Source organism: Denticeps clupeoides, chromosome 10, assembly GCF_900700375.1.
Source record: "Denticeps clupeoides chromosome 10, fDenClu1.1, whole genome shotgun sequence".
NCBI lineage: Eukaryota > Metazoa > Chordata > Actinopteri > Clupeiformes > Denticipitidae > Denticeps > Denticeps clupeoides.
The window spans coordinates 7,024,093-7,049,580 of record NC_041716.1 but is presented as its reverse complement, the minus strand read 5'-3'; the positions used below and the strand labels follow the sequence as shown (position 1 = coordinate 7,049,580).

General features: G+C 42.7%; 2 protein-coding genes across 5 annotated transcripts; one reads left to right on the top strand and one right to left on the bottom strand.

Moving 5' to 3' along the window:
* Positions 1-2,089: 2,089 nt before the first annotated feature.
* Positions 2,090-11,035, top strand: LOC114798081 (ras-related protein O-Krev). 2 transcript variants are annotated; one of them, XM_028993468.1, is made up of 8 exons: positions 2,090-2,266; positions 7,705-7,793; positions 8,309-8,377; positions 8,548-8,604; positions 8,892-9,032; positions 9,196-9,339; positions 9,552-9,679; positions 9,921-11,035. In XM_028993468.1, the coding sequence occupies exons 2-7, from the start codon at positions 7,737-7,739 to the stop codon at positions 9,636-9,638; spliced, it is 555 nt and encodes a 184-aa protein (XP_028849301.1). In that variant the 5' UTR covers positions 2,090-2,266; positions 7,705-7,736; the 3' UTR covers positions 9,639-9,679; positions 9,921-11,035. The 2 variants fall into 2 exon arrangements, with proteins under 2 accessions (XP_028849301.1, XP_028849302.1); XM_028993469.1 differs by lacking the exon at positions 2,090-2,266 and adding an exon at positions 5,626-6,901.
* Positions 11,036-17,157: 6,122 nt separating this feature from the next.
* On the bottom strand, positions 17,158-25,236 carry inka2 (inka box actin regulator 2). 3 transcript variants are annotated; one of them, XM_028994112.1, is made up of 2 exons: positions 25,039-25,236; positions 17,158-19,697 (listed from the first exon to the last, which is right to left on the bottom strand). In XM_028994112.1, the coding sequence occupies exons 1-2, from the start codon at positions 25,072-25,074 to the stop codon at positions 18,639-18,641; spliced, it is 1,095 nt and encodes a 364-aa protein (XP_028849945.1). In that variant the 5' UTR covers positions 25,075-25,236; the 3' UTR covers positions 17,158-18,638. The 3 variants fall into 3 exon arrangements, with proteins under 3 accessions (XP_028849945.1, XP_028849947.1, XP_028849946.1); XM_028994114.1 differs by lacking the exon at positions 25,039-25,236 and adding an exon at positions 21,141-21,174; XM_028994113.1 differs by lacking the exon at positions 25,039-25,236 and adding an exon at positions 21,136-21,169.
* Positions 25,237-25,488: the final 252 nt, after the last annotated feature.

The window sequence follows — 25,488 nt, the reverse complement described above, 5'->3', positions numbered from 1 at the left end:
CACCTCGCACTGCACCTTGTATACTCCGAGCCTCCAGTACTGCTCGCCTGGTCCCTCCATCTCTGAAGATACGAGGAAGACACTCATCTAGACTCTTCTCTGTCTTGGCCCCTCGGTGGTGGAATGAACTTCCCCTTGTGGTCAGAACTGAGTCACTGAGTATTTTCAAACGGCAGCTCAAGACCTTCCTCTTTAGAGAATATTTAGATTAACTTGTAGCCCTCTTATTGTCTGACTTATGTATAGAAACTACAACGTAGTGAATAAAAAGATTTTATTCATAGTTGGGGGTCCTAGTGAACCAGAATTGATCACTTCATTGATGGTAACATGAAAGCATGTTGTAAGTTGCTCTGGATAAAGTCTGCCAAATGCCTTAAATGTAAATGTAAACAACTTGAATGTTTGACATTGTACTTTTATGTGATTCTGATATCAGAATTGACAAATACAACACCAGTTTTGCTTAACATGGTTACCTTTGGATTTTTGACACTGACAATCTAAGAAATCAGGGGGAAAAAAAGAATTATTGCAAGATATGCAGAATTTTACTGATTAATTGCATTCCCCTCCTGAAGCGAGACCGAAATCCCAGAATAGGATATATAATGTTTATCTCACAGCTAGGGAAGGCGGTTACATAAGGACACCACTGTCTGTTCTCGTCAGTGTCGGTCTCGCTGTAGCGTGGGCTTTGCAGATGGGCCTGCTGCATCAGCTGTGGTGAGAAGGTGGTGTTTTGCAAGGCGTGTGTCAAGAATACTTGTTGACCCCCCGCCATCTCTGCAAATGCCTTTATAACTGTGGAGGCAGAGCTGGGCCAGTGTAACAATGGTTCATCACTGAAAGTGAAGCGTTGACAAAACTTCATGCAACGTATTTCGTTTCAACTTGACTATCCCACTGAATTGTTCAACAGACTAAACTGACTTGGGGTTAAATGGTGGAAGGCTTTTCCTATCTAAGCCTGCATCACTACTATAACAAAAGAATTACTTTTGACAACAAAATTAGCTTTAATCCACCTCTGTTAACTTTTAGAAGGTTAGTTATCATAAGCCCATAATCTTTTGGAGTCAACCATCCTCATGTCTTCTCTTTAACTGAGATACCCATTTATCACTTCTACTGTATTCATATACTAAAAATACATTTATTGTGTTAACTCCATTTTAAATGTTTAAAACTATACTAATAACTCGTGATCTCTTTTTATTACTCTGCTATTTTCATGCTTTGAAGTAAAATCTGTTTTTGCACATGAAACTGGTGACATGACTTCAGTTAAATAAGCGAAGTAAAACATGGTGGGTCAACATATTCTGCTGCTGTTTTGTATGTTGTGTAGATGTGAAATATCTGTTTCTGTAAAATCTGGTGCTTTAATAATAGTTTTTGTCACCTGCCAGACGGCCTGTTGTGCTGCTGTTTTTTATGTTGTGTAGATGTGAAATATCTGTATCTGTAAATTCTGGCGCTTTAATAATAGTTTTGTAGCCTGCCAGGCGGTCTGTTGTGCTGCTGTTTTGTATGTTGTGTAGATGTGAAATATCTGTAAATTCTGGCGCATTAATAGTAGTTTTGTCGCCTGCCAGGCGGCCTGTTGTGCTGCTGTTTTGTATGTTGTGTAGATGTGAAATATCTGTAAATTCTGGCGCTTTAATAATAGTTTTGTCGCCTGCCAGGCGGCCTGTTGTGCTGCTGTTTTGTATGTTGTGTAGATGTGAAATATTTGTTCTGTATCTGTAAATTCTGGCGCTTTAATAATAGTTTTGTCGCCTGCCAGGCGGCCTGTTGTGCTGCTGTTTTGTATGTTGTGTAGATGTGAAATATCTGTAAATTCTGGCGCTTTAATAATAGTTTTGTCGCCTGCCAGGCGGCCTGTTGTGCTGCTGTTTTGTATGTTGTGTAGATGTGAAATATCTGTATCTGTAAATTCTGGCGCTTTAATAATAGCTTTGTCGCCTGCCAGGCGGCCTGTTGTGCTGCTGTTTTGTATGTTGTGTAGATGTGAAATATCTGTATCTGTAAATTCTGGCGCTTTAATAGTAGTTTTGTCGCCTGCCAGGCGGCCTGTTGTAACTCCGCGGTAGAAACCGGGACTTCGGCTTGTCACCATGTGGACGCTCCTCCAGCGCCCGTCGCGCGTCCATCCCTGCCCTTTTAAGGACGCCAAGTGGGAAGCTGGGGAATGACGTCCGCGCCGCGGAGCCCGGAGTTGGTCTGTTGCCGGAGCGGCGGGGAGAGCGAGCAGCAGTAGTCGGTGAGCACCGCGGACAACTTTTTGTTTGGTCGCGATCTTCGCGACCGCTCCCCCCTCCCAAAAAAAAAACCCAAAAAACGAACAACCAGGCCGATTCTGCCTAGGCGCGGCGAGGTCGGAGATGCCCTCAGCAGCTCGGCGCTCCGGTCGAGAACAGGCGCGCTGTACTTCACAGGTCCGGCCCGGGCGGAAGGGAGGCTACGAGGCGGCACGCTAGAGCTAGCGTGCTAGGCTAACGCAAAGCGCCATTAAGGAAAACCGTACGCGCCCATTCGCCCGCGTTTTTGTCGGCGTGCTCAGAAGAGACGCGGACCGCTTTCTGCCTCAATGTCTGTACTCCCGGTTACGACGTTCGATGCTTTCGGAGCTGAAGTCGCCTCGCGTTTACAAGCTGTCACTGTGCAGGGCAGAATTGGGTGGCGCTAGCTTAGCACCTCGACCGGAGTTGGTAAACACGGCTAATCTCGCAGCTCTTATGCCGATTTTATGCGGCGTTTATTTGGGTCGGTGTTGGCGGACCAGGACGCGAAGTGCCACGGCGGGCGTCTTTCTCGACCGGCTTCCAATTCGGATCAGCAAGCCCGCAAGCTACCTCGGCATTTTGACATGTTGGCTCAACGAGGTGGAGCATGAATGCTTCGGCGTAATATTCGCACAAGATATCCGACTAAAAGTTCACAGTGTAATGGCTTCGTTGAATAATTGTAAAAGAACAAGACATTTCCGGACTCCATGACTGCTTGTGCATGGCACGATGGGAGGATGCTCCTGTGGGTATTCGTGCTTCTGCACCTTAGATTGTACAGCCCCACACCCCCAATCTTTGTCCTTTGTGGCTGATCCTTCTTTTTTGGCCCTTGTGGCATTTCTGAAGAAATCCTGAAACTTATCTGTTACACAGACGACTCTGTTTTTCTTTCGTCATTGTCATCCACTGTTTTATCCTTCATGCAAATACAGTGAAGTATTTATTTGTTTATTATATATATTTTTTATTATGGTTTATTAGTGGTCAGACTGGTGAAGCCCGGTGGTGGCGAATCCTTATCCGCCACACACTGCTCCCCGGGCTTAGTGCCCACTAAGGCAGATGAGTTAAATCCAGAGGACACATTTCGTTGTGTACAGTGCTGTGTATCACAATGACAATCACTTCACTTATTAGCCAAGCGGTAGTCACCTATGAACAAGAAGGACTGTCCCTGTAACTACTGATTATGAGGGCATTTGATCTGTAACCATAGTAATCATAATCCTGTAATCTTTCAGAAACATCTGACTTGCTGTGCTGTAACTTCCAGATAAGATGAAAATGGGGGGAAAAAAACCCTCCTGATCAGATCGATTTTTTTTTTTTTTTTCTACCATTCATTTCCTCTTTTGCTGGCTTATTTTTATTTTGCGGTTCTCTATAGAGCGGTAACTGGCTGAAAGGCTTAAAAGGCTCTTGTGTTTGTGTTGCGCGCTCCATCAGCCCGTATATGACATCTCTTAGCGATCGGACACCATGCTTGCAGTGTCTGACCCACTGTACAAATGGCCAAACAATAAACTGCGTATCTAACATAACGCCAAGCCCAGGTCATGAATATTTTAAGTCTTGGGCTTTAGTCTCTTCCAAAAGCACAACGCTGATAAATGTTAATTGCTGAAGTGTCATCATGTGTTCCGTTCAGAGCCCAAATGATGAAACTACGAGCCACATGCTTTGCAAGTCCCACGACTGCCACAGGCTAAAACCAGCTATGTGGTATCGTTATTGTCAAAAATGTGAAGACGTTTCCTGTCAACAAGTCCAATTGTATCAGGAAGCGTTTGCAAGTTCAGGGAGACATTGTGACATTGCCATTCGTGTCGGCCGTGACATCTCTCTCCTCTATGTGCTCGTACACGGACACTCGTCCTTCGCTTGCCGTGCTCCAGACGCATTCTCCTTCTCGACCAGATGTACTTCTTTCACCATGGGCCGTACCCTGATGCTGACAGCAGGAGGATATATTACTCAGTGTGAGGTGCCGGTTGTGACTGTGAATGGGTGTAACTTGGCCCACTGTCTGTTGACATCATCTGCATTCTCATCTGTCAGACCTTTTTCCCTTTTCTCTTGAGAGAGCAGAACATTCTATAACAGACCACCAGGGTAGATTACCTTCAGGAAGGAACATATAGACCATAGGGCTTTCAAAATGCACTGGATATCCTATTAAATCTGAGGTGAAGAGTATGTTTGTGTGTTGCTATGGGATCGGCCAAGATTGCAAAACGGGGTTGTGGAAAAAGAAACAGCAAAAGTATGCATGAGAAGGAGAATTGGTTTTTGCTGACTGGGCGGAACTCTTAAAACTCAATGCATAAATGTTTCTGAGGAAGTTTGTATTATTTATTTATATATCCTTTAGACATACTCCATCTTGTAGGATTAATTTAAGAAAGGCCAGAAGAGAATAAAGCCCCATGAACCCCCACTCCCCACCTGTTTACATGTTGCGGCAGGGTTCGGTTTTTGTCAAAGCAAGTAAAAGTTGACATCATAAACAGACGTTTTTCCATAAACACTTACATTTGAATGCCCTTGCTAAATATCATGGCTGCCAATCAGTTCATGTTAGAGTGTCCACCACCATTCATTTCACTATGATAAGGCTTACATGAAATTTGTTCTATTTTTTCCTAAAATCCGTTTTTATTTTTCTGACTTCCATGTTTTCTGTTATAAACCTATTTCTTCACCTAAAAACCATGTGATTAGGGAGTGGGGACAACAAATGCGAAACGAAAAATGACATTTAATCACTTCAAAGTGCTTGGGCATTTACTGTTTGCTTCTGTAAACCATTTACATGTAAATAATATGAATAATATTTCATGCAAATAACTATTTTGCAATGTTACATTCTTCTTTTTGTAAAATGCTTCACATTTGAAATCAACATAAAAATATCAAACCAATAAACATTGGGAAAAAATGCATAATGCACATAGGAACCATATGAAAACCTTGGAAATCCTAGCTTGCCTTTCTTGATGCTTCTACTGAGGCAAGGCCCAGGTACCAGGCTTAGGTACCTGAACATTGCTGCCATACATTTAACAATTTACCATATTACATTTCACAGATAGTGTGGATTACTTGATGCTAGCACTTTTTGCCTTTGCCCAGACTGACACAATAGCAGCTATTGTTTGTGTGCAGAGAGAAGTAATGTAGATTTACTGAGCCAGCACTGAATATTTATGGTAAGCACGGTAATGCTGAAATAGAAACTCAAATGCACAGCATGTTGCTTCAGAGGTTACTGTAATGAACCCTAAAGCCTTTTTTTTTTTTGCTGAATACCTAATTAGATTAACAAATAGAATATGTTGATTAGTACAAAGGCTATTAGACAAGCGACATAAGCAGTTGCCATCAACAACCAATCTTGTAGATTGACAGACTAGATTGGCATATTCTGTTGTGTTGATTTATATGTCAGGTCTACACTAAAAAAAGTCAAGATTATTAAAGGTCCCCTATTATGATATTTTTGGGGGATTTTATATCTGCCTTATACTACATCCGAAGTCTCATTTCCAAAGTTGAGCCTTGGTGCAGAATTACAGACACTTTTAGCGAGACCCACAATGAGATTTGTGTCTGTGTCTGTAGCTTTAAATGATAACGGGTTGGAAAGAGGTGGGATGAGGAGCAATGATGTCATCAACACCATTCACCAACCACAGACAGGAAGTCGTGGCAGCGTTTTCCCAGAAAAAAATATAAAATTAACCCACTGATTCTTCAGCTGACTAAGTCAGCAGAGAAAATGTTTTATGGGACATTCTCTGGGTGGACAAAGTATGAGAAAGGGGAGGTAAACTTTCCCCTTATGACAACATAAGGGGAGACATTCCAGATCCAACCGTTTGAGCTCCTGCTCTCTGAACAGCAAAACAGAATGGCCAAAGCACACTTTATACTTAATGCCATTTCACCATAGCAGCCCCATAGACAGGCTAGGGGAACAATTAATAATGTTAAATAATCTCACGGTTACATTTTTATAATAGGGGACCTTCAAGTTCTGTTGAAAAATGAGTGTAGGTTGTCAACACTTTGCCTGTTTAATTTTGGTGTCTGTGGTGCGCTCTCTCACACCTTTCTGGGGCTCATAGCCACATTGCATTAACTGCTAAATGTGTGTTTTCAGTGTTGCTTGGTTTTGACTAGTTCCAAAGTATTGGTCTTTTGATGTGCAACTCAAAAGCTTGTTTTGCCACATTTAATGCCCACCAGTTCACCCAGCAGGCAGCTGTGTGTACAAGATACCGATAAAGGCTTAATGTGTTTTAATAGGCTGTTTGCATTGATGTTTATTGGCAGAGAGAGAACAAGTGCAGATAAGGCCACTTTGCTGCCGTTCTCCACACAGATCCCAGTTGTTTCACCTTGCAGCATGGGCTGCCAAGCCCTTATCATAGCAGCTGACTTTCATGTGCCACATGGCGTGGGTATCTGAGCTAATGTGCACCCAGCATCACGCCCCTTGGTTGCTTCTCTGAGCACCTGATGGCCCCTGATATATATAATTAACGTAGTAATAAAATGTGGCCTGGATTCGGTCCAGAATGACAAGATTATTTTTTCCACAAAAGGTATGTAATTTGGTGCATTGAAGACTTCTAGATAACTGAAATTATGATAATTGTCATTGTTTATTTTGGGGTTTTGATCTTCATGGCTGTTTCATAGGTGGAAGAGCTCAGTCCGGTTTATGGTGGCTGCGGTTTTAAAGTTTTAAGGACATGCTCTCATGTCTCGTGTTATTCTCTTCTTCTTTTCCACTTCCATATTAATGTTGACCAAAAGGTATTTTTGACTTGTGAGGTTGCTTTACTTTTTAATTATTTTGAATAATTATTTATTATATATTTTATTTATTATAATTATTTTGATCTGTATGTATTAAATGTGTGACTACACACCTCTGTTAAAAAGTCTTATCTTATTTTGACACCACAATAAATAACTTTAAAACTTTTTCAATCATTCATGTGACCTTTTAGCCAGCACAATTAAATTGAAAACCAAACAAAACAATGGTTGCATAATCTATTCTTTTTATTCATGTGGTCTGTATTTGCATTTGCTGTCTTTTTGTGTGCATGACTCTTTGCACTGGTGTACCTTTTTCTTGTTAGGTGCACCTAATTTTATACGTTAACTTTTTTTTTTTTTGGTAATCACTAGTGCTGCACGATTAATCTAATCGCAATCGTAATCGTGATGTCAGTCTGTGCGATTACATGAACGCAAAAAGATGCGATTTAAATGATTAGTACATGTATTGGATCGGATATGTCGCATGCTACACCAGACCAGACAGCATAGAATATGTGCAAATGAAAGTGCACAACCACTTTCAGTATTTTCACAGTATTCGTTTCTCTTTTGTCAGTGTGTCGTGCTGAGGAGTGAAGTCACCCCACCATGCGTGAATACAAGCTAGTGGTGCTAGGCTCTGGCGGTGTGGGGAAGTCTGCACTGGTGAGTATGTTATCTGGGCTTGTGCGTATGTATTTTTGCACCTGTGTTTTTATTTCATTTTGAATTCTCGCACCAAAAACTTAAGAAGAGCTATTACATTTTATTCGGCCTATTAAAATGGCTGCATGTTGCCTAAGAACAGCATAGATCGACAGTAGTCGGAATAGGAAGTCAATAGGAGGCCTGGACCACCATAGCTACGCTGGGTTCTCTTACTGTTACTGTATTCTTGTATGCATTTGGACTGCTGTTGGATAAACTAATACATCCCATACACCTATTTATGTGATTGTATTTTTTTTTTGGTCCTTTATTAACTTACAATTTTTTGAAATTGTTAAGCTGTTAATAAGTATTAATTGGTAATGTGTGATGTAATTTTATAGATGGTTATATATCAATTCATTTGGCCTTTTGTTGTGTTACCACAACCAGTATCAACATATGAAGTTATAAGTATATGCATTTGCTCGTAGAGGAATAAAAAAATAAAAAATAATTCTTGTGTCTCCCAGACAGTGCAATTTGTACAAGGAATTTTCGTGGAAAAATATGACCCAACAATAGAAGATTCTTACAGAAAAGTAAGCTCTTAAGTGACTCATAATCAAGCAATCATAGTCCAGTGCTTCACTGTTGAATATCTCACATGCTCCATCTCTCTCTCTCTCTCTCTCTCTCTCTCTCTCTCTCTCTCTCTCTCTCTCTCTCTCTCTCTCTCTCTCTCTCTGCCTCTCTGTCTGCTTGTTCTCAGCAAGTTGAAGTTGATGGCCAGCAGTGTATGCTAGAGATTCTGGACACTGCTGGAACAGTAAGTGAAACTCCCGATGGCACCCACCCAGCCCTCTCTCAAATTCTGACGGTTTCATTAAGGAGCTCAGTGAACGATTAATCGCGACTAATGGGGGGGGGGTTTGCTGTGCGAAGGTTTTGCAAGCGAGTGACAACCAAGAATCCTAAAATCAAAGCAAGGAATGTTAAAATAATTTTAGAAGGGTTTCAACGAGGGGATGCTAAATTTTCCTAATGAATGACTGTTATTGACTGGGGCTGATTTGCCTTAACCGCTCCCTCCCCCTTGACTGTGTGGTGTTGTAGGAGCAGTTCACCGCCATGAGAGATCTGTACATGAAAAATGGCCAGGGCTTCGCACTGGTCTACTCAATCACCGCACAGTCGACGTTCAATGACCTGCAGGACCTCCGTGAGCAGATCCTGCGAGTAAAGGATACAGAAGATGTGAGTAGGGCTCGGTACCAGCATTCCTCCAGATTGTCACATAGGTCTGCCTCTGTGCACAGTGATTTCGACCCTTTAAAATAGAGTAATGGCTATAAATCCATAATGAAATGTTGGCAGGAATGTGTAGTGCTCTCGTGATTGGAGACATTCTCCCCTTCAGGTCCCCATGATTCTGGTGGGTAATAAATGCGATCTGGAGGATGAGCGCGTGGTCGGGAAGGAGCAGGGCCAGAACCTGGCCAGACAGTGGAACAGCTGTGCCTTTTTAGAGTCCTCCGCGAAGTCAAAGATCAACGTTAATGAGGTCAGTGGCGTCTGAGCTCGTTTGCTACCTGCTACGGTTTATAGTGGTGAGCTGTGGTGCGTCATCTGCCGGGTTAATGTTGAGCTGGTGAGCTTGTACATGTGGGTGGCTTTGTGTTACCTCTCCCATTTCATTAGTTGCAAGCTTTGTTACCTTTCGCTCACACCAGTGGCAGCCCAGAGCGCCTAATGGAATATTTCCCCTTCCCACAGATCTTTTACGACCTGGTGAGACAGATCAGTAGGAAAACGCCAGCGGAAAAGGCAAAGAAGCCGAAGCCCAGCTGCACATTGCTGTAAAGCCCCCCCCCCCCCACCCGCCAGCAGCAGGTCTGAGCCAGGTAAGGCTTGGATTGTCTTCTGACGTCAGGTTGCCAAGTCTCCTGTTCTGTTCACATTCACAACAGGTACCGTGAGAGCTGCGGTGGGCTTTCAGTCGACAGACTTTCTCCATCTGATTTGCTGTTGTGCAACTGCATCATCTGTGGCTTTTGTGTTCTGGATTCATGTTTGAATGTGCTGTCATATCAAACCACTCAAATAGGGAATTAATAACACTATTTTCTTCTCCGGCTCATACAGAATGAAGAACCGTCGCCCAACTGGACAGCATTCCCACCCCCTTCACCTGTTAACGGGAAAAATGATGATGATTCGCTCCATCCCTTCCAACAGAATGCGGGCCCGGGTGAAACAAGGGGACAAACAAAAGGGAACGATGATTCATCTTGCAGCGTCTTCTGCTATTTTTAAAATTTTTTTTTTTTTTTCCTCCTCTTTTCTTTGAAACATTGTTGATCGTTTTCACCGTTCTTACTTTGCCACTGCTATGAAAACTGCTTATGGAAATAATGCTCTGAGCACTTACCAATTTTTTATAGGAATTGCCTTCATAACAACAGAAAAAAGGAAGGAACGAGGAATCACACAGATGCCGGGGAGCTTTGTATTTGATCAGAGATCTGTAGATCAACTGATTCAGAGATCAAATAGTCTGATCTAACATGCTTCCTTCTGCACTAGTTATTATCATCATCAATGTTAAACCAGAGTCCACCCATGACTACTGTGTGTGCCTCAAATTATTCTCTCATTAAATGACTTGGATTCAGAATGTTTTTATAACACCAGTAATATATTCAAATAACATTTTCCCTAAACAAGGCTTCTTTAATAGGGCAGAAAATAAGGTGGGATGAATGCGAATCAGATTTCTATGTCTCTTGAAAAAAAATGTATTGTATTAAACCAACTGTATTATCATTTCTGTCATGAAAAACTTTTACGAATTATTTTACATTTTTTTTCCCCTTTATCCTTCCCCCCCCCCCATCATTTTTATTATTTTTTTAGAAGGCTGTGCTTTATGATGGATGGTTTGTAAAGCCGCGATGTGCCTCGTCAGAGAAGGATGACATAAGAGATGGACTATATTGACTTCTCTGAAGCTCGCTGATGTTCCAAGGGGACTGCGAGATCGTTTTTTTTTTTTTTTTTTTCTTAACTAATCAGTCATGCCTCCTGTTTTTTATTACCTCGCTGTAATAGGTTGAGTTAAAATACCACAGTGCACTGTGACCATCTGGACCATTGTTGCACCTGGGCAGGCTTACGGTCTTTATTTCAGAGTTTTTATGTTTCTCTTTTTAATTTTCTTTTCATTTGTTTGATTTTAAATAAATGTATTTCATATTTGACTGGAGTTTTATTTTTTCTTTTATTATTTATATATATATATATATATATATATGCTTAAGTTTCTGTACCTCTTACCATCTTCTGGTTTGTTTAGATCAGAAGGAACTTCAACACCTTCTGCTGTTCAGAGGAATTAGAAGCAATAACCCACAACGGAACTTGCAAAACTTGCCATAAGCTCGTAGCCAAGTCTGGTCTTAGCTCAGGTCTAGCACAAAGTTCCCAAAAGTCTTGAACCGAGGTGTGGAGCGCAAACAGGACTCCTGTTCTCTGTGACCACTAGATGGCAGTAAGAGTACAGCAAGTGCTGCTGTGAACTGCAATCTGTGCTGGCATGGTGGTGGATCTATTTCTCCACGTCTTGACTGCTGAAGTAAGGCAAATATATGGATGTCCTGGAACCGTGCACCTCGCTTCAGGCGTTACCCTCGGTACTGCTATTGAAATGAGTGCAAAGACATGGATGACTTTCATTTGGGGGATTAAACAAGTATTTGTTCTGCATGAAAATTTATATAATTATCTCTCTCAAAAAGTGCCTTTCAGATTAGGAGGCCATTAGGGTTTGTGGCCTTGAATCCCGCTGATCTAATTTGATTGCACGTGTTCTTTCTGAATTGCTGCTAATCAGTGTCTGTCCCTCTTTTAGAGGGTCTCCTCGGACCTTTGAGGTTTAATGTGTCGAGTGCAGAGCAGCCAGCGTAGCTAATGCTGCGTGTGAAGAGGCCTTCAGTAATCAGAGGTCAAACGCTCAGTAAGGCATTCGCCTGGTTTCTTTTTATAATGAAGGGGAAGCAGTGTGACCTTTCAGAACGGGGCAGGCCTGCCGCCAGCTCGCAACCTGGCAGTATTGTCGCGGCAGGAGCCCCCTGAAGCTCCCATCCTCACCATGCTGCAGCAGGAAGTGGGTCAGGCGTGGTGGATGTGCACTCCTGCGTGAGGAACGAGCGTGCTTTCTGGAGTCTGCAGGGGTGTTGAGTGAAACAACACGATTCCAGTTCAGCATTGCAGCAATCATACACTTATCATACCTGGGTGTTCACACGAAGCCATCCAGCTATGTTGCCCACTAACATAGCACAAGATCGCGCCTTAATTTAAACGATTCCAGTATACAGTAATGTCACACCATCCCTTTCACGCTTCATGCTGGATCAGCTGAGATAACTGAGTCTATGCGGCCCACTGCACAATTTACCATGTCAGATCAAGCGAATGTGTAATAAATCAGTTGACTGGAAATATAAAAATACATTTAAGCGCATTAGGAAATAGTTCTCTGTATTTTGAGGGTTGGGCAAAATGGAAATTTGGTTAAACGTCATTTCTCACGCCTGGACATGTCACTGTGAGCTGCGGGTAAGCGAGAACGGGAATATACATTTCACATGAGCTTTGAGATCCGCTGAGAGAATCATGAGACCGAACCTGTTTTCAGCCGAGTATACGTAACTCATTAAAACACACATCAACACACAGCCACACTCCCACATCTCAGTCCAAGGCAGGTTTTCCGGAAGCGTGAGGCCCTCTACACATCTCTGGAAGCCTTGGCATGAAAATGACGCATCTCAGTTTTCAGGGGCTGAGGCTCAGTGCGCGGTTTTGGGTTTGATGAAACAGAGGCAGACATGCATGGAAGATGTGACCTCACCAGGTCGTGAAAGACAGTGAAGAGATGTATATTCATATATTTTTCTGATTTTCAAAATACAACATTTGCTGAACACTTTAGAGTACTACATTATGATGATGATGAAAAAAAAGTACTTCCGTAATTGCGCTTCAGATGTTCTCACGACAAAATGACAAAATATGGACATGGCGGAATTTATCTCTCTGATCACTTCTGGACTCTCATGAGAACTGGGAGATGAACAGAACGTTGTTCTTCCTGACTCTTATGCTGCTCAGGCCTCAGGCGTTCAGGGTGAGTTTGAGCAAGCCGGATGAAGTTCACCACCTCTTCAAACTGGAAACGTGTATAAATACATCAGAGGCTGGATGACCTTCCTTATGATAAGACATAAGTGCTAGTGGGGCAGAAAATAGATTAGATTGTGTTGGTCATTCCTAGCGCATCAGTAAAGATCTTGGGAGTGACCTTTCATTCTGATCTGTTATTTGATTGTAATATTCGTAATATTTCCTGGACGGCATACTTTCACCTAAGAAACATTTCTAAGATTTTGAAAGATCTCTCTTTTGCTGAGCAGAGAAATTTGGATTATTGCAATTGTCTAGTTTCTGGTTGTTCTGCTTACTCACTGAACAGGTTCCAGCTTGTTCAAAACTCTGCAGCTAGGGTTCTTACATGTACAAGAAAATATGACCACATTACTCCAGTATTGTCTTTCCGACACTGACTTCCAGGTAAAAATATCGTATTTTCTTAAAGTGAAGGATGAAGTGATTGTCATTGTGAAACACTGCAGCACAGCACCCTGTGACAGAATGAAATGTGTCCTCTGCTTTTAACCATCACCCTTGGTGATCACTGGGCAACCATGACAGGAGCGGAGTATGGCACCTCAGTGGCAACCCTTCGATTATAAGTCTGCTTCTTTACGTGCTAGGCCACCACGTATAAAACATTGCCATGCATTGCATTGCCATGGTCCTGGTTACCTTTAGTAAACTGAGGAGCAGGCTTACTTGTTGTCCCGCATGTATGAAAAGTATTTTTTTGCACAGGCTCGAAACTATGGAACAAGCTTGGACACAGTCTCAAATATTTAAATGTAAGCTAAGAACTGATCTATACTCTCAAGCATTTAATCGACACGCCCTTCCCCGTTAGCAAAGCTGCTTTAGTGAGTGGCACCAGAAATATAGTTTCAAACCTTCTTGTCTTTTTACATGTGATTATCACAGAATCTTCCTGCTTACATCTGCATGGTCTCTCAAGTCCTATGCTGATACCTGTGTAGAACTCTCTCATTTACTACCTCAATAGACTTAAAAACTGGACCCTGCTACCTTCTAACTTCCTGGCAATCCCTGGATGCAGCTGACACTGCACTACATCTGTGACCTGACATGAACAATCCAGGTTTATCCACTGCTGGCCACAGGAGGATGGGTTCCTCTCAAGGTTTCTTCCTTTTTCAGGGAGTCTTTCCTCAATAGGGGCCTCGAGCACTGTTCTAATGTGAGGTGCTTTGTGCCAATGTATATTGTAAAAAGCGCTGGACAATTAAAATTGATTTATTGATTGGCTGACTGTAAGCCTTGTAACTGCGCTTTCTATGGCAGAGCATGAAATCCAGTTGATATTATGCAATTGTCTAAAACAATGAACGGTTACATTTTTATAATGGTTTTGTAGTTTATTAACTCTGAACAGCCTTGTTCGAGTGTGTGCCAGCTCTTCACGAGGACAGCGCCCGCTGACAACTCGTATCATCTCCACTGGCCAGCTTCTCTCCGGTGCCGCCCTATTCTGGGACACACGCCCGATCCGATTCCATCAGCCCGTTTCCCATGAGCCCCAGCGCTCTCGGCTCACGCGGAGAAAGCAGGAGACGAGTGTGAGAACTGGAGCATGAGGCACGAGTGGACCGCAGGGCTCCCTCCCCCATCCTCCACTTAAACGGAAACAAACAGAAAAACGTTCCCAGGCTCAGTCCCAGCCCGGATGTTCCCTGTCATGTGTCCCCGTTGCTGTCTTGTTAGTAGATCTTTCATGATCTCACCCTGTGATGGACCAAGTGATTTAACAGTTAAATTGCAAGTTTTAATTAACTTGTCATATTGCACAGTCCTTGCCTATTTAAACATATTCACACTACCTCCTATCTGATTAGTAATTCTTGCTTTCAAGAAGCAAGGTGGCCTGGTGCCCCGCCCATGTGCTCAATGTCCATGGATTGGCCCCATATGTGTATTAAACAGTCATAAAAGTGAATGAATGAAGTCATCTCAGATAACCATCCTCATCATCTATCCTTGCAGGGCTCCTGTTACCAATTCTTTTGCACAAATCTTTCCAGACAGTCAGGTGGTTGAACCTCATGTGATGCAGATACATTACATAAGCTCCTCCTCCTATGAATATGTCCGGTCGTGTCATGGTTGTCACATATTTGGCGCAAATGGACTCGTCAGCTGTGACATTGTTCTGCAGACCCATGACTAACGGCCTCTCGGTGGTGCCGTGACTTCATGTGACTTCTTAGACATGGTCCCGTACGCAAGGCTGAACCAGCCAGTCAGACCCTTGCTTGTGTAATGGGAATTAGGTCAGTATTCCTAAAATTATAACACCTATACCACGTCCAGCAACAATATGGGTATCATAAGTAAAGATATTACAGCATGAAACAGCAGTGATTCTCAAAACTTATCACAATGTAGAAGATGCCGTGTTGTCATGTCATGTAATATCTGGAGGGGAAATATAAGTGGACTGACTGACCTTGTTGTAGTTTTATACAATTTTAAATGCTCAATGTTGTTCATAGTTTATGAATAATTCATAGTTTATAAGCATAGTTTATTATTTAATCAAGGTGGTGATTGCTTTTCTCTTTTCTTCTTCATATTGTGGATCCGTATCTGTCCCGTCATCTTCCTTGGTATTTTCCTACTTCCTTTTCTGGACCAGTCACCATCTTGTTAATGAACATTTGCTGATGGTGACGGTTATTGACAGCTCCCCACGACGTCAGCAAAGACTGCAGAAACATCGGCTCGCCAGTGAGTGTAGTTTCACTCTCTTGTTTCATCTATCCTTTAATCCTTGTTTCATCATTTCTTTGTTCAAGAAAGTTTTACTAAATTATTTCGGATTACAAACACACACGTGATGGGGAAAACGTACAAACGTTGTCCACCATTAATCATTATTAACGTGTCTACGATTTCCTCACAGATGCCCAGTCTTCTGAACGCTTAGAAAGTCTCCAACAGAAACACTTATGAAGTTTTATTACACTTTAAAAACACTTTCCACTACAATTCTAACAAATTTGAATGGCTCATGATAAAATGACAATAGGACAAAGAATATTGACTTTACCTAAATACAAGATGTCACAAATCTTTTAAGTTGGGTCGAGAATTGTAAACAGACTAAATAGACTTGTGGGTTATTGCTTTTGATTGAGTGCTGAAAAGTGTGGTCATACTGATCCTCACACACACACACACACACACACACACACACTCACACACAAATACAGCTGTGTAGGAAGGATGAGGAACGACTATTTCAGTGATTTCCTTTAAAACAGGTGTGTGTGTGTGTGTGTGTGTGTGTGTGTATGAGAGAGCCTGAAAAAAGCGCTTTTGCGCCTGTTTTTTATTTTCCATCCTGGCAACTTCCTGTTCACACCACTGTACAAATGTCACGATTTATATTTCATTCACACACCTGCACAAGCATATTGCTTTCTTTATTATGTAAGCATGCGGCTCGACGTGCAGTGACTGCAGTTCACATTGACATGATTGGCTTGTACCGACAGCACTTTACCCGACAGAGATTTTCTCTGTCAGTCCACCAGCGAGACCTGAGTCAGGTCCAGTCAGCAGGACCAGGCCAAAGCTGTCGCCTCCTTTTTTAAAAATAAGTAATCACTGAGAGAGAAAAAATAAACTGTCTATTATTTATATGGATGTACTGCTGTGTTTGTTATTGTGACCATGTAGTAAATTTTACATGAAACAGATTTTAGTTTGAGCCCATAAAATAGTAATAGTGGTCTAATTAAACAGAAATTTAAAATGCATGCATCTAGATTGTGTAAAGTGTATAAATAATGCTTCTCTCATCCTCTTGTAAGAGATTGAACGAATCAAAAGATTTTCTAAATAAAATGCACACGTCTGCACAGATTAAGGTTTCTGGGTGCTGGGTGACCTCTCTCAAGACCCCGCTTGTAATATGAAAGGTCAGTGGAAATGTCACTTATCCATAAATTAAACCGAGGTCAACAGGAAGTGAAGCCATCTGATGTGGTCATGAAGAGGGTCGCATGATGAAATATGAGTTTTTATTGTTATGGATGGATTATGTTGCGTTCTACAGAATATTTTAATTTTAGAATGCATAAACTCCTCCATGAGGCGGTTAGGACCGTCGAGCTATTTCTGCAAGACCATTGGACGGAGGCCTGAGTTCAGTTTTTGAAAACACCTTTATTGACCTTCGCTCCTTCCTGTTTACACAGTGCATTTGTCACAGGAAGTGGTACATTGAATTAGAGGAAGTTGTGAGCCCTGTCGTGATGTCCTGCAACCGTCCACTCCACCCACATTGTCACATATGGCCAATAAGTGTGTGTAAAGTTTTTGAACAGGAGTTGTGCAGGGAGTACGTGCATAGAGATTTCTAAATATTTAATTGTTGAATAGTTGTTAAATCAGTGAAACATATTTTTATCCGGCAAAATTCCCCACGTGTATATTTTGCTGATTATTTGCAGGTATATTACACAGATAAGGTTTCATTGTAGGGTCTCAGATATATTGTGTTTTTCATAATAGCCCAGTATAGTTTTGTGAAACATATTCATATAGACAAAGTAGTACAGACGAAATTATTTTAAATTGTCAACAGTCAAGACACAACTTTAAAGGAGACATGTGCTTCATTCTGCATAGCAAAACAAACTTTTTTGAAAAAAAATTCTTTATAAAAAAAACAGCGTTTTGGTTTCCAGTCTGGCAACAGTGGCCAGTTCACCAGAAGAACATTACTCCACAAACACACGAGCTTCGATTTCATGGGTGATTAAATACAAAAGAAACGACACCAGAGGCGGTTTGGCAGAGAGGGCCCTGCTCTGGCAATCTGACGCACAGTGTAACGCAGAAAACTTTACGTCCATTTTCTTCATTTGAAGGCAAAAATACCCCAAAAACAGCCACACCACATATAAAAAATGTGAAACATGGAACATACATATAAAATACACACATTTGTTATTAGAGGATGTAAGCACATGGCCAGAAAATGAGCAACAAGCCTAAAAACATGTTCAGACTGTGAAACAGGGTTTTAAAATGCATCTTAAATGGTTAAAATAGAGCCCCCAGTAGCACACACACACGTTCAGTACAGCATATAATGCATTTTTCCAATGAATGGCCAAACCTTAAACTACATAGACACATAAGAGCATGTGCGGCATTCAGTTGAAACACAAAACACAAAGTAAATGGGTGCATTTTTGTTAACAAAAGCGTTGTGTGCATGCATGTGGTCAATTTGTGGCTGTTTTATATACCTGAGGATAAAAGTGTCCAGCTGTGGGATTACATGATGCAATGATTTAAAATAAATATATTCGTTTTTTTCTGTCTGATTGACATCTCCATGATACAACTGATACACGTTGGTCAGGCTCACAACCAGTTCCCTCTGCAGAGCCTTGCGAACGTTTACCCGGATCGGAGAACGTAGGAATGTACCGTAGTCCACAGACTTCCTTCAGTCCATGACACAGTCCGTTTGTCCATTTTCCTTCGGGTCTTTGGAATAACAAATATTACACAAAGGCAATTATTACCAAACTCAAGCATTTGCACACTTACCCTATTTATTACAAAGGTCTTTTTTTCTGTTTGTGAAGCTATTGGGGTTTTTTGTAGGAAGTGTCATACCCATATAGCAGAGTCATAATCAAACATAGGATGGTGTTTTCCACCATGGGGCCATGCTCTGTCGTACATGTTAATCCCTGAGGTCGGGAAACTCTCGGAATTTTGTTTGCCTTTGTGTTTGCTGCCCCTGGACCAAAATGGCCGATAGAAGCTTCCCTTGGGTTTGGCTGTGGTCTTCTTTGACCTCTTCTGCAGCCTCTCCTCGTCCTCTGCAGCCATCCATCCTGGTCGTTCCTTTAGCAGCTTGTCCCGGTCAGGCCTCACACTGCGGAGGACCTTCTTGAAGATGTTGGCGGTGAGCGAAAGCTTCTTGCAGAACTCCTGTGAGCGACTGAGACGCAAGGGATGGGTCCCATCTCCAGGCCTTCCATCCATCTGTTCGGGTCTCTCCAGTTCAGGCAGGTCCAGCCAATTTCCTACCAGATCTGCAAAGAAATTGTCGCCCAAAACCAGTGGCTGGCGGTTGCGACTGTGGCTCATCAAAGACGAGGTCCAGTCACTAGCATCATCAGCTCCATCGTCCTGGGAGAAGTCGCTGTCTATCGATGGACCCTCTCTGGAGAGGTTACGTAGGATGGCCTGAAGTTCAGCCATCTGTGCTGGGTCGAATGTTGACCTTGGCTCCTGCAAGGAGAGCCCTGAGGCAGAACTGGAGCAGGAGGACTCATACGATGAGGTGCTTTCCTCAGAGCTCCTCCGTGACAAGGAGAGGCTGTCATCCTCTGAACTGGAGATGGAAGGAGAGGTGCTGAGACTTCCTCTGCGAGGAACCCCCCTTGCCTTGGGTTCCTTTCCCAGGAGGGGTTTTCGAGGCATGACAGGACTTTGGTTTTCCATGGAAGAGTCTGAATGGAGCATGGCCTCCTCTACCAGCTGGGATGCCACTGGACCGCTGGGCTGAGTCGAAAGTGTCTGCGAGACAAGAGCGGGCTTCGCCGAGATCTCCAGGTGCTCTAAAGCTGTCTGGACCTGGAGGAGTTTCAGTTCCTGCAGGGCTCCCATCATAGAGTTCATCTGAGCATGGAGTCCATCGCCGGCCTCACGCATGGACAGCTTCAGAAGACAGAAAGGAAACATGCAGGTCAGCAGAGGGATAAAAATTGTCATGAACCTCAAACAGCTACGTTGTCATAGGATCATAGTATGGGCATGATACAAGTCCTAAAAAATGAAGATCAAGGTCAAATCTGGCTAATCACCATGAAAACCCAGGTACCGGTTGATTTCAGACCTTTAAAAACCAAAATCCCACTTACCACTATTGTGTCCCCGAGCAAGTGTCTCTAGGTTAACTGTCCCTGTCATTATTTACTGCAAGTCGCTCTGGATAAGGGGGCCTGGTAAATGCCATAAATGTGAAATGTAATGATCATATATATCAACTTTGATACACAGCTTATTAAATTTATCGCAAGGTTTCTTTTTTTTTAGGCTGTCGTGTGCTTGTTGAAGTGATAATTGATGAGATGCCTGAAAAGTGATTAATCGCCACTTAGCAAATCGTTAAGTGATTATTAAGTGCTGAGGACGCAGGCCTCTGCCGTTAACCTGCCCCCCCTGGCTCAGAAAAGGAGGTGGGCGGAGGGGTGGGCGTGTACCGCGCGGTTCGCGGCCTAAAAGCCACGCAGGGAACACAGGGACGAGGACAGCGCTGCTCGGGTTGCCCGCCTCGCACCTGACACCACCGGCTCGCCCTCAGCAGTGGGTATAGAGTGACGCGCCCTCCAGATGGCTTCCGCTCTACAAAGCGCACCTTCCACCGTGTCGGCCTCGGGCCTCTGACACATTTCGCATTTTTCTTTCTTTCTTTCTTTTTTTTTTTGCGGGTCGTTGCGAGTAGCCGTTACACAACTGTTACGTTTATCCTGCTGTTTGTCCCGCTTTGTTGCGGAGTCAGGGATTCGATCTTTGGAATCAATGCTGCCCAACGAGGAGGCAATCTAATTACTTTATATCTTAAACGGCACGTTTTAAAGCTACAGCAAAAAGTGTATGTAAAACAAAATAAAACTATACACACACACATCTGTGATATTTTCATGAAGATCCATGACTTTTTAGGATCTTTGAAATACATTTTTAAACCAACACCAAAACATTTTACATACTTGATCCACCCCAGATTTTGGAAGATGAAATGGAATAATGACGTAACTGTCGAAGTGTCGCAACGAAAAAAGTCAACAAGCCGGGTCTCCGAGCTAAAACTCGAAGGCTTTACGGACCTCATTTGCTTAAGTCCGCTGGCCAGGCTATAAATATCGATGCTCGTGTTCTAATCACTCAGTCTATTCCACGATGAAACAAACCGATTTCTTTTCCCAATTAACCCTAAAAGCAACGTCGGCAAGTACGCGACCTGTACATAAACACGCGCAAATGATAACGGGCCATTATAACGTATCGACAGCAAAATGCGCTTAAATACGCACAATTATGAGTCCAGGCTGTTGTGACCTCGCCCCAGTCTGGGACGCGGCTATCATCTTACCTCACCTCGGAGCCAGCGGTGCTTCTGCCGTCTGCCTCTCTAATCCCTCTCTGCTCCTGCCTGTATTATGTTCCACTGATTCCTGCCAGTCCCACGCCCAGCTCGGCCAGTGGGAGGCGGCTATCGATCGCAACAAGAGGGCCACAGTGCTGATAAGCTGAATGGGAACGTCAGAAGGGGCGAATGGTTGAATAAAAATGACATAAATGAAGACGCACGCTTGTACGCTGAATGATTTGCCACATGAAAGGCCTTTTTCCGTGATGTCACAGGGCGCATGAGACCGAGAGAAGTGTGTACTTCTGTCAACGCTGTGATGTGTGAGACGACAGCTGTGGTCTTCAGGCCATGATGTGATCCTTTTCATGTGAGCGTGAAACCAGGGGCAGTGGTGGCCTAGCGGTTAAGGAAGCGGGCCCATAATCAGAAGGTTGCCGGTTCGAATCCCGATCGCGATTGAGTAATGCACCCTCCCGACACACTGCTCCCCGGACGCCTGTCATGGCTGCCCACTGCTGGGTGCTAGGTGATGGTTAAAAGCAGAGGACATATTTTGTTGTGTCACCATGTGCTGCGGTGTGTATCACAATGACGATCACTTCCACTTTCCCCTCCAACTGGGCATATTTTATATGAATGTAAACTGGCTGCTTTATTTTAGATTCAATTTAAAAAGCAAAAATTTAAGGGAGGATTGATTCTGGGTGATAAAAGGACGATTCAGGCCAGCATCGTGTGAATTATGTAAATCTGCTTGTTTGTGAAAAGTGTCAAGGTCAGCACATGGTTTTGAGACGATGGGAAGCCATGCTTTTTTCAGGTGGCTCATTAAATATGAACGTGGTTTTGAAAGGTCGGACGAGGAAATGCTATCTCTTTCCTCCGGATGCTCGGTGCATTACGGCAGCTTTTATCCGTCAAGTCAGCGTCTGAGAGGCTACAGCACTCAGCACTGTGACATCACGACTCCCTGTGGCTCTACACCAACTCTGATGTCACAGAGCCACTGTGACAGTACCATTAGGGTGTCACAGCAGATATTATCACTCTTCATAATCACATTGTAATGTCTTACTGCACACACAATGGCAAATTTGAAAGGAAAAAGTTACTATATGTTAACTGTGGTTAATTAAGCCATTTATTTAGTAATAGTTATAATTTGTACAGTACTGTGTATACAGTATGCCAGGAAGCATGTCATATTATAACCTTACAGCCTAAAGAATGATATTAATGTAATAAAACCTGATGTGTATTATGTGTATCAATAAGGATGGAAGGATGGCTTAGTATTAGTATTTATTTATGTATAGAATGTACATAAGATTTCAGCAGCATTTCAGTAAATATACATGAATAAATAAGTGAATTTAACTTATTTAACTCAGGACGTATACTCAATGCCAATAAATAAATAGTCGCAGTTCGACTGACTCAGACCACATCGCGTGCAGGAGACCCTCCACAGACACAGCCTGTCTCATGGCAGACAGACCGCCCCATGGCGGGCATGTCCAGGCCGGGCGCTTTCATGCGACTTTGTGTGAGTAACGCTGCATGACTTCAACATCCTGTGGTTCACGGCGGAGCTTGTGCATAAGCTCATAAGCCCTGAGGTTCAGTCATCAACAGTTCACTCTTTAAAATATATTCTTCTATTTTCACAAACATTTTCCATACATCATATATTCTTTTTTTTTTTGGTGGGTGGAAATCCCCTTTTCCCCAGCATTTTGACATTAAATGATAGGTTTCTCTAATGATAAATATAACTGAATGGGATGATTAATGGAAATGACATTGGAAATGTGAAGATGTCAAGAGCCAAATGCTCACGATTAAGCTAAATAAAAAGCTTTATGTGCTAGAGAGAGGAGTGGCGCACCAGTGAACCATAAAGTACTGAACTCCTTGATCGTTTCAATAATTCAAACAAACCAACCCATTTGTGTTTTGCTTCGGCTTTTTGTGGCTGTGAGCCAAATTTAGACAAGCTGGAGAAATGATAAAAGTGAAAGAGCGATGAAAGATGGAACAGCTTCACGCCAAATTGAATCTTAGAAATATTCTTTTTTTTTTTTGCCATTCTCATTTCAGTTGTCATGTAATGTGACTGTATGGCCTTTAAAAGGCCAGTTCTGCATGAATTCCTGACATTTTAATGTGGCAGCTGATGGAAGTGACTAATGCCTCTAAGGACACTGGGATATCTGTGAATAGTATTTTGAGACAGATGACAAATGGACATTTAGATTAATTGTACATAATTTTCTGTAATTTGAGATTTGACACTGAATTTCTCATTATTATGAGATATTAATTGTGAAGCACAGCACAGCACACGGTGCACAAAATGAAATGTGTCCTCTGCATTTAACCCATCATCCTTTAATCATAATCATCAGAAATTATTTCACTTTAATGAATATTGAACATATGAAGAAAACAAATGACCTTTTTATGTTTTTCAGTTTTTTGGAGATTGTACAAATACCAGGTGCAAAAATCTGGATTATTCTAATTAATTTGCCATACCTTATGTCCATAAACCATCATACATAGAGCTCAGAGTTAAATTATTATCAGAAAAGATTGCTGCATATATTCTTTCCCTCATTCTGAACTTGAACCTTGTTCCAGTGGGTGCATCCAGTTCTGTGCTCAAAACCCGTACAAAATCAGGCACTTGGTAAGATGCCTTGGGGGTCAAAGGGCACCAAGTCTCAGTCAGTTTTAAAGAGCAGCAGACTCAACCTCTCCACAAAAGCAGCCTTTGTTTTCCCGGCCTTTCCTACAAGAGGGAGCAGGGCATCAGTGCTGGATGCACAATGAGCAGATTAAGCTTTAAAAGGCCAAACTGAAATCCATGACGATGGCGGGGTGGGGGGTGAGTGGGAGGGAGGGGGGTTGACTCTTGTCATGACTGAAAATCTGACTCTGGTGTATGCAGAAAATGCGACTGATTTCTGAAGAAAAAAAGCCCAGTAGAAATGCCACTGTGGCCGTGGTTCTGCAGCCCACCCCCAACAGGAAGCTCCACAACTCATACAAAATTAAGGTCAGTGTTCTTCCGCCTCCGTCTGCATTTAAGCAGAAGAAATCAGCTGTGGCCTGCTGGGTAACAGTCTCTGTAAATGCTGCCGATGTTGTTCTATCTATCTATCTGTCTATCTGTCTGTCTATCTATCCATCCATATATCTAGTCTGTCTATCTATCTATCTGTCACAAATAGTTCTTCATTTCCTTGAAATCACGTTCACGAGGAGAAGTTAATAGCACTCACTCAAGTCTGCTGATGCTTCATTCAATTACAATAAATTAACTTAGACAGTAAAAAAATGGACTGTGAAGTACTTCAGTGTCCTGCCCCTGATGTCTCAGTTTCACGTGGGTGTTCATCACATCGCTGCTCTCCCTGATATGAACAACCTAAAGATTTAATCTCATCATTTGCAGGATGTTGTAAAGCCAATTAAACAGGCTGTTCAGAAAGGGATCGTGTAAAAGTGTAAAACGCACAAGAAACGCACGAAAAGTGAAAGTGGTAATAATTTCACGTTGGTCCCCCAACTCTGTAAACTGATTACTACAGTCTACAGATGGAGAACAATACTCCAATACTGCTCAGAGAACAACAGGAGAACAGAGTCGGAGAACAGCGTTCAGCACACGGTGTTAACAGTTTAAAAAAATCTACACAGTTTGCTAAATAAAAACTTTCAGCTGCACGTTGGTAAAGTGGGACAATTAAAGCAGAGAGGAGCCAATCACGGCCGAGCATTTCAAACATTTACAGGACTCTAGAACGCGGCGTTTACTGGTTCTAATGCATTTGCGTCATTCTGGATGAGAATTCGTTCGTTTTGGTGTTGATGTTGTTAAAGAACATCTCCACTCACCAGCTCCTGTTTCAAACGCCGCAGACAGGTATCCATGCTGCCACTTCAAATGAAAAAACGCCAATTCTGCTTCTACCCCAGTTCCACCCCTCTCTCAGTCCGCGTTGTTCCTGCGACCATCGTGGTTCTGCCGCAGAACAATCTCCACTTTTCCTTACATTCGCTATTCCCGACGTCTGCCCCGCTTCTCTGGAATTCTGGGACGCTGCCTGGGAGTGAGGGAGGGAGGGAGGGAGGGAGGGAGGGTGTTCATCCGCGGTCACCACGCCTCCGTTCTATTACAGTTCTAATACAGTTCCGCTGAGGTTCTAATACAGTTCTACTGAGGTTCTAATACAGTTCCACTGAGGTTCTAATACAGTTCTACTGAGGTTCTACTACAGACCAACTGGGGTTCTAATACAGTTCCGCTGAGGTTCTAATACAGTTCCACTGAGGTTCTAATACAGT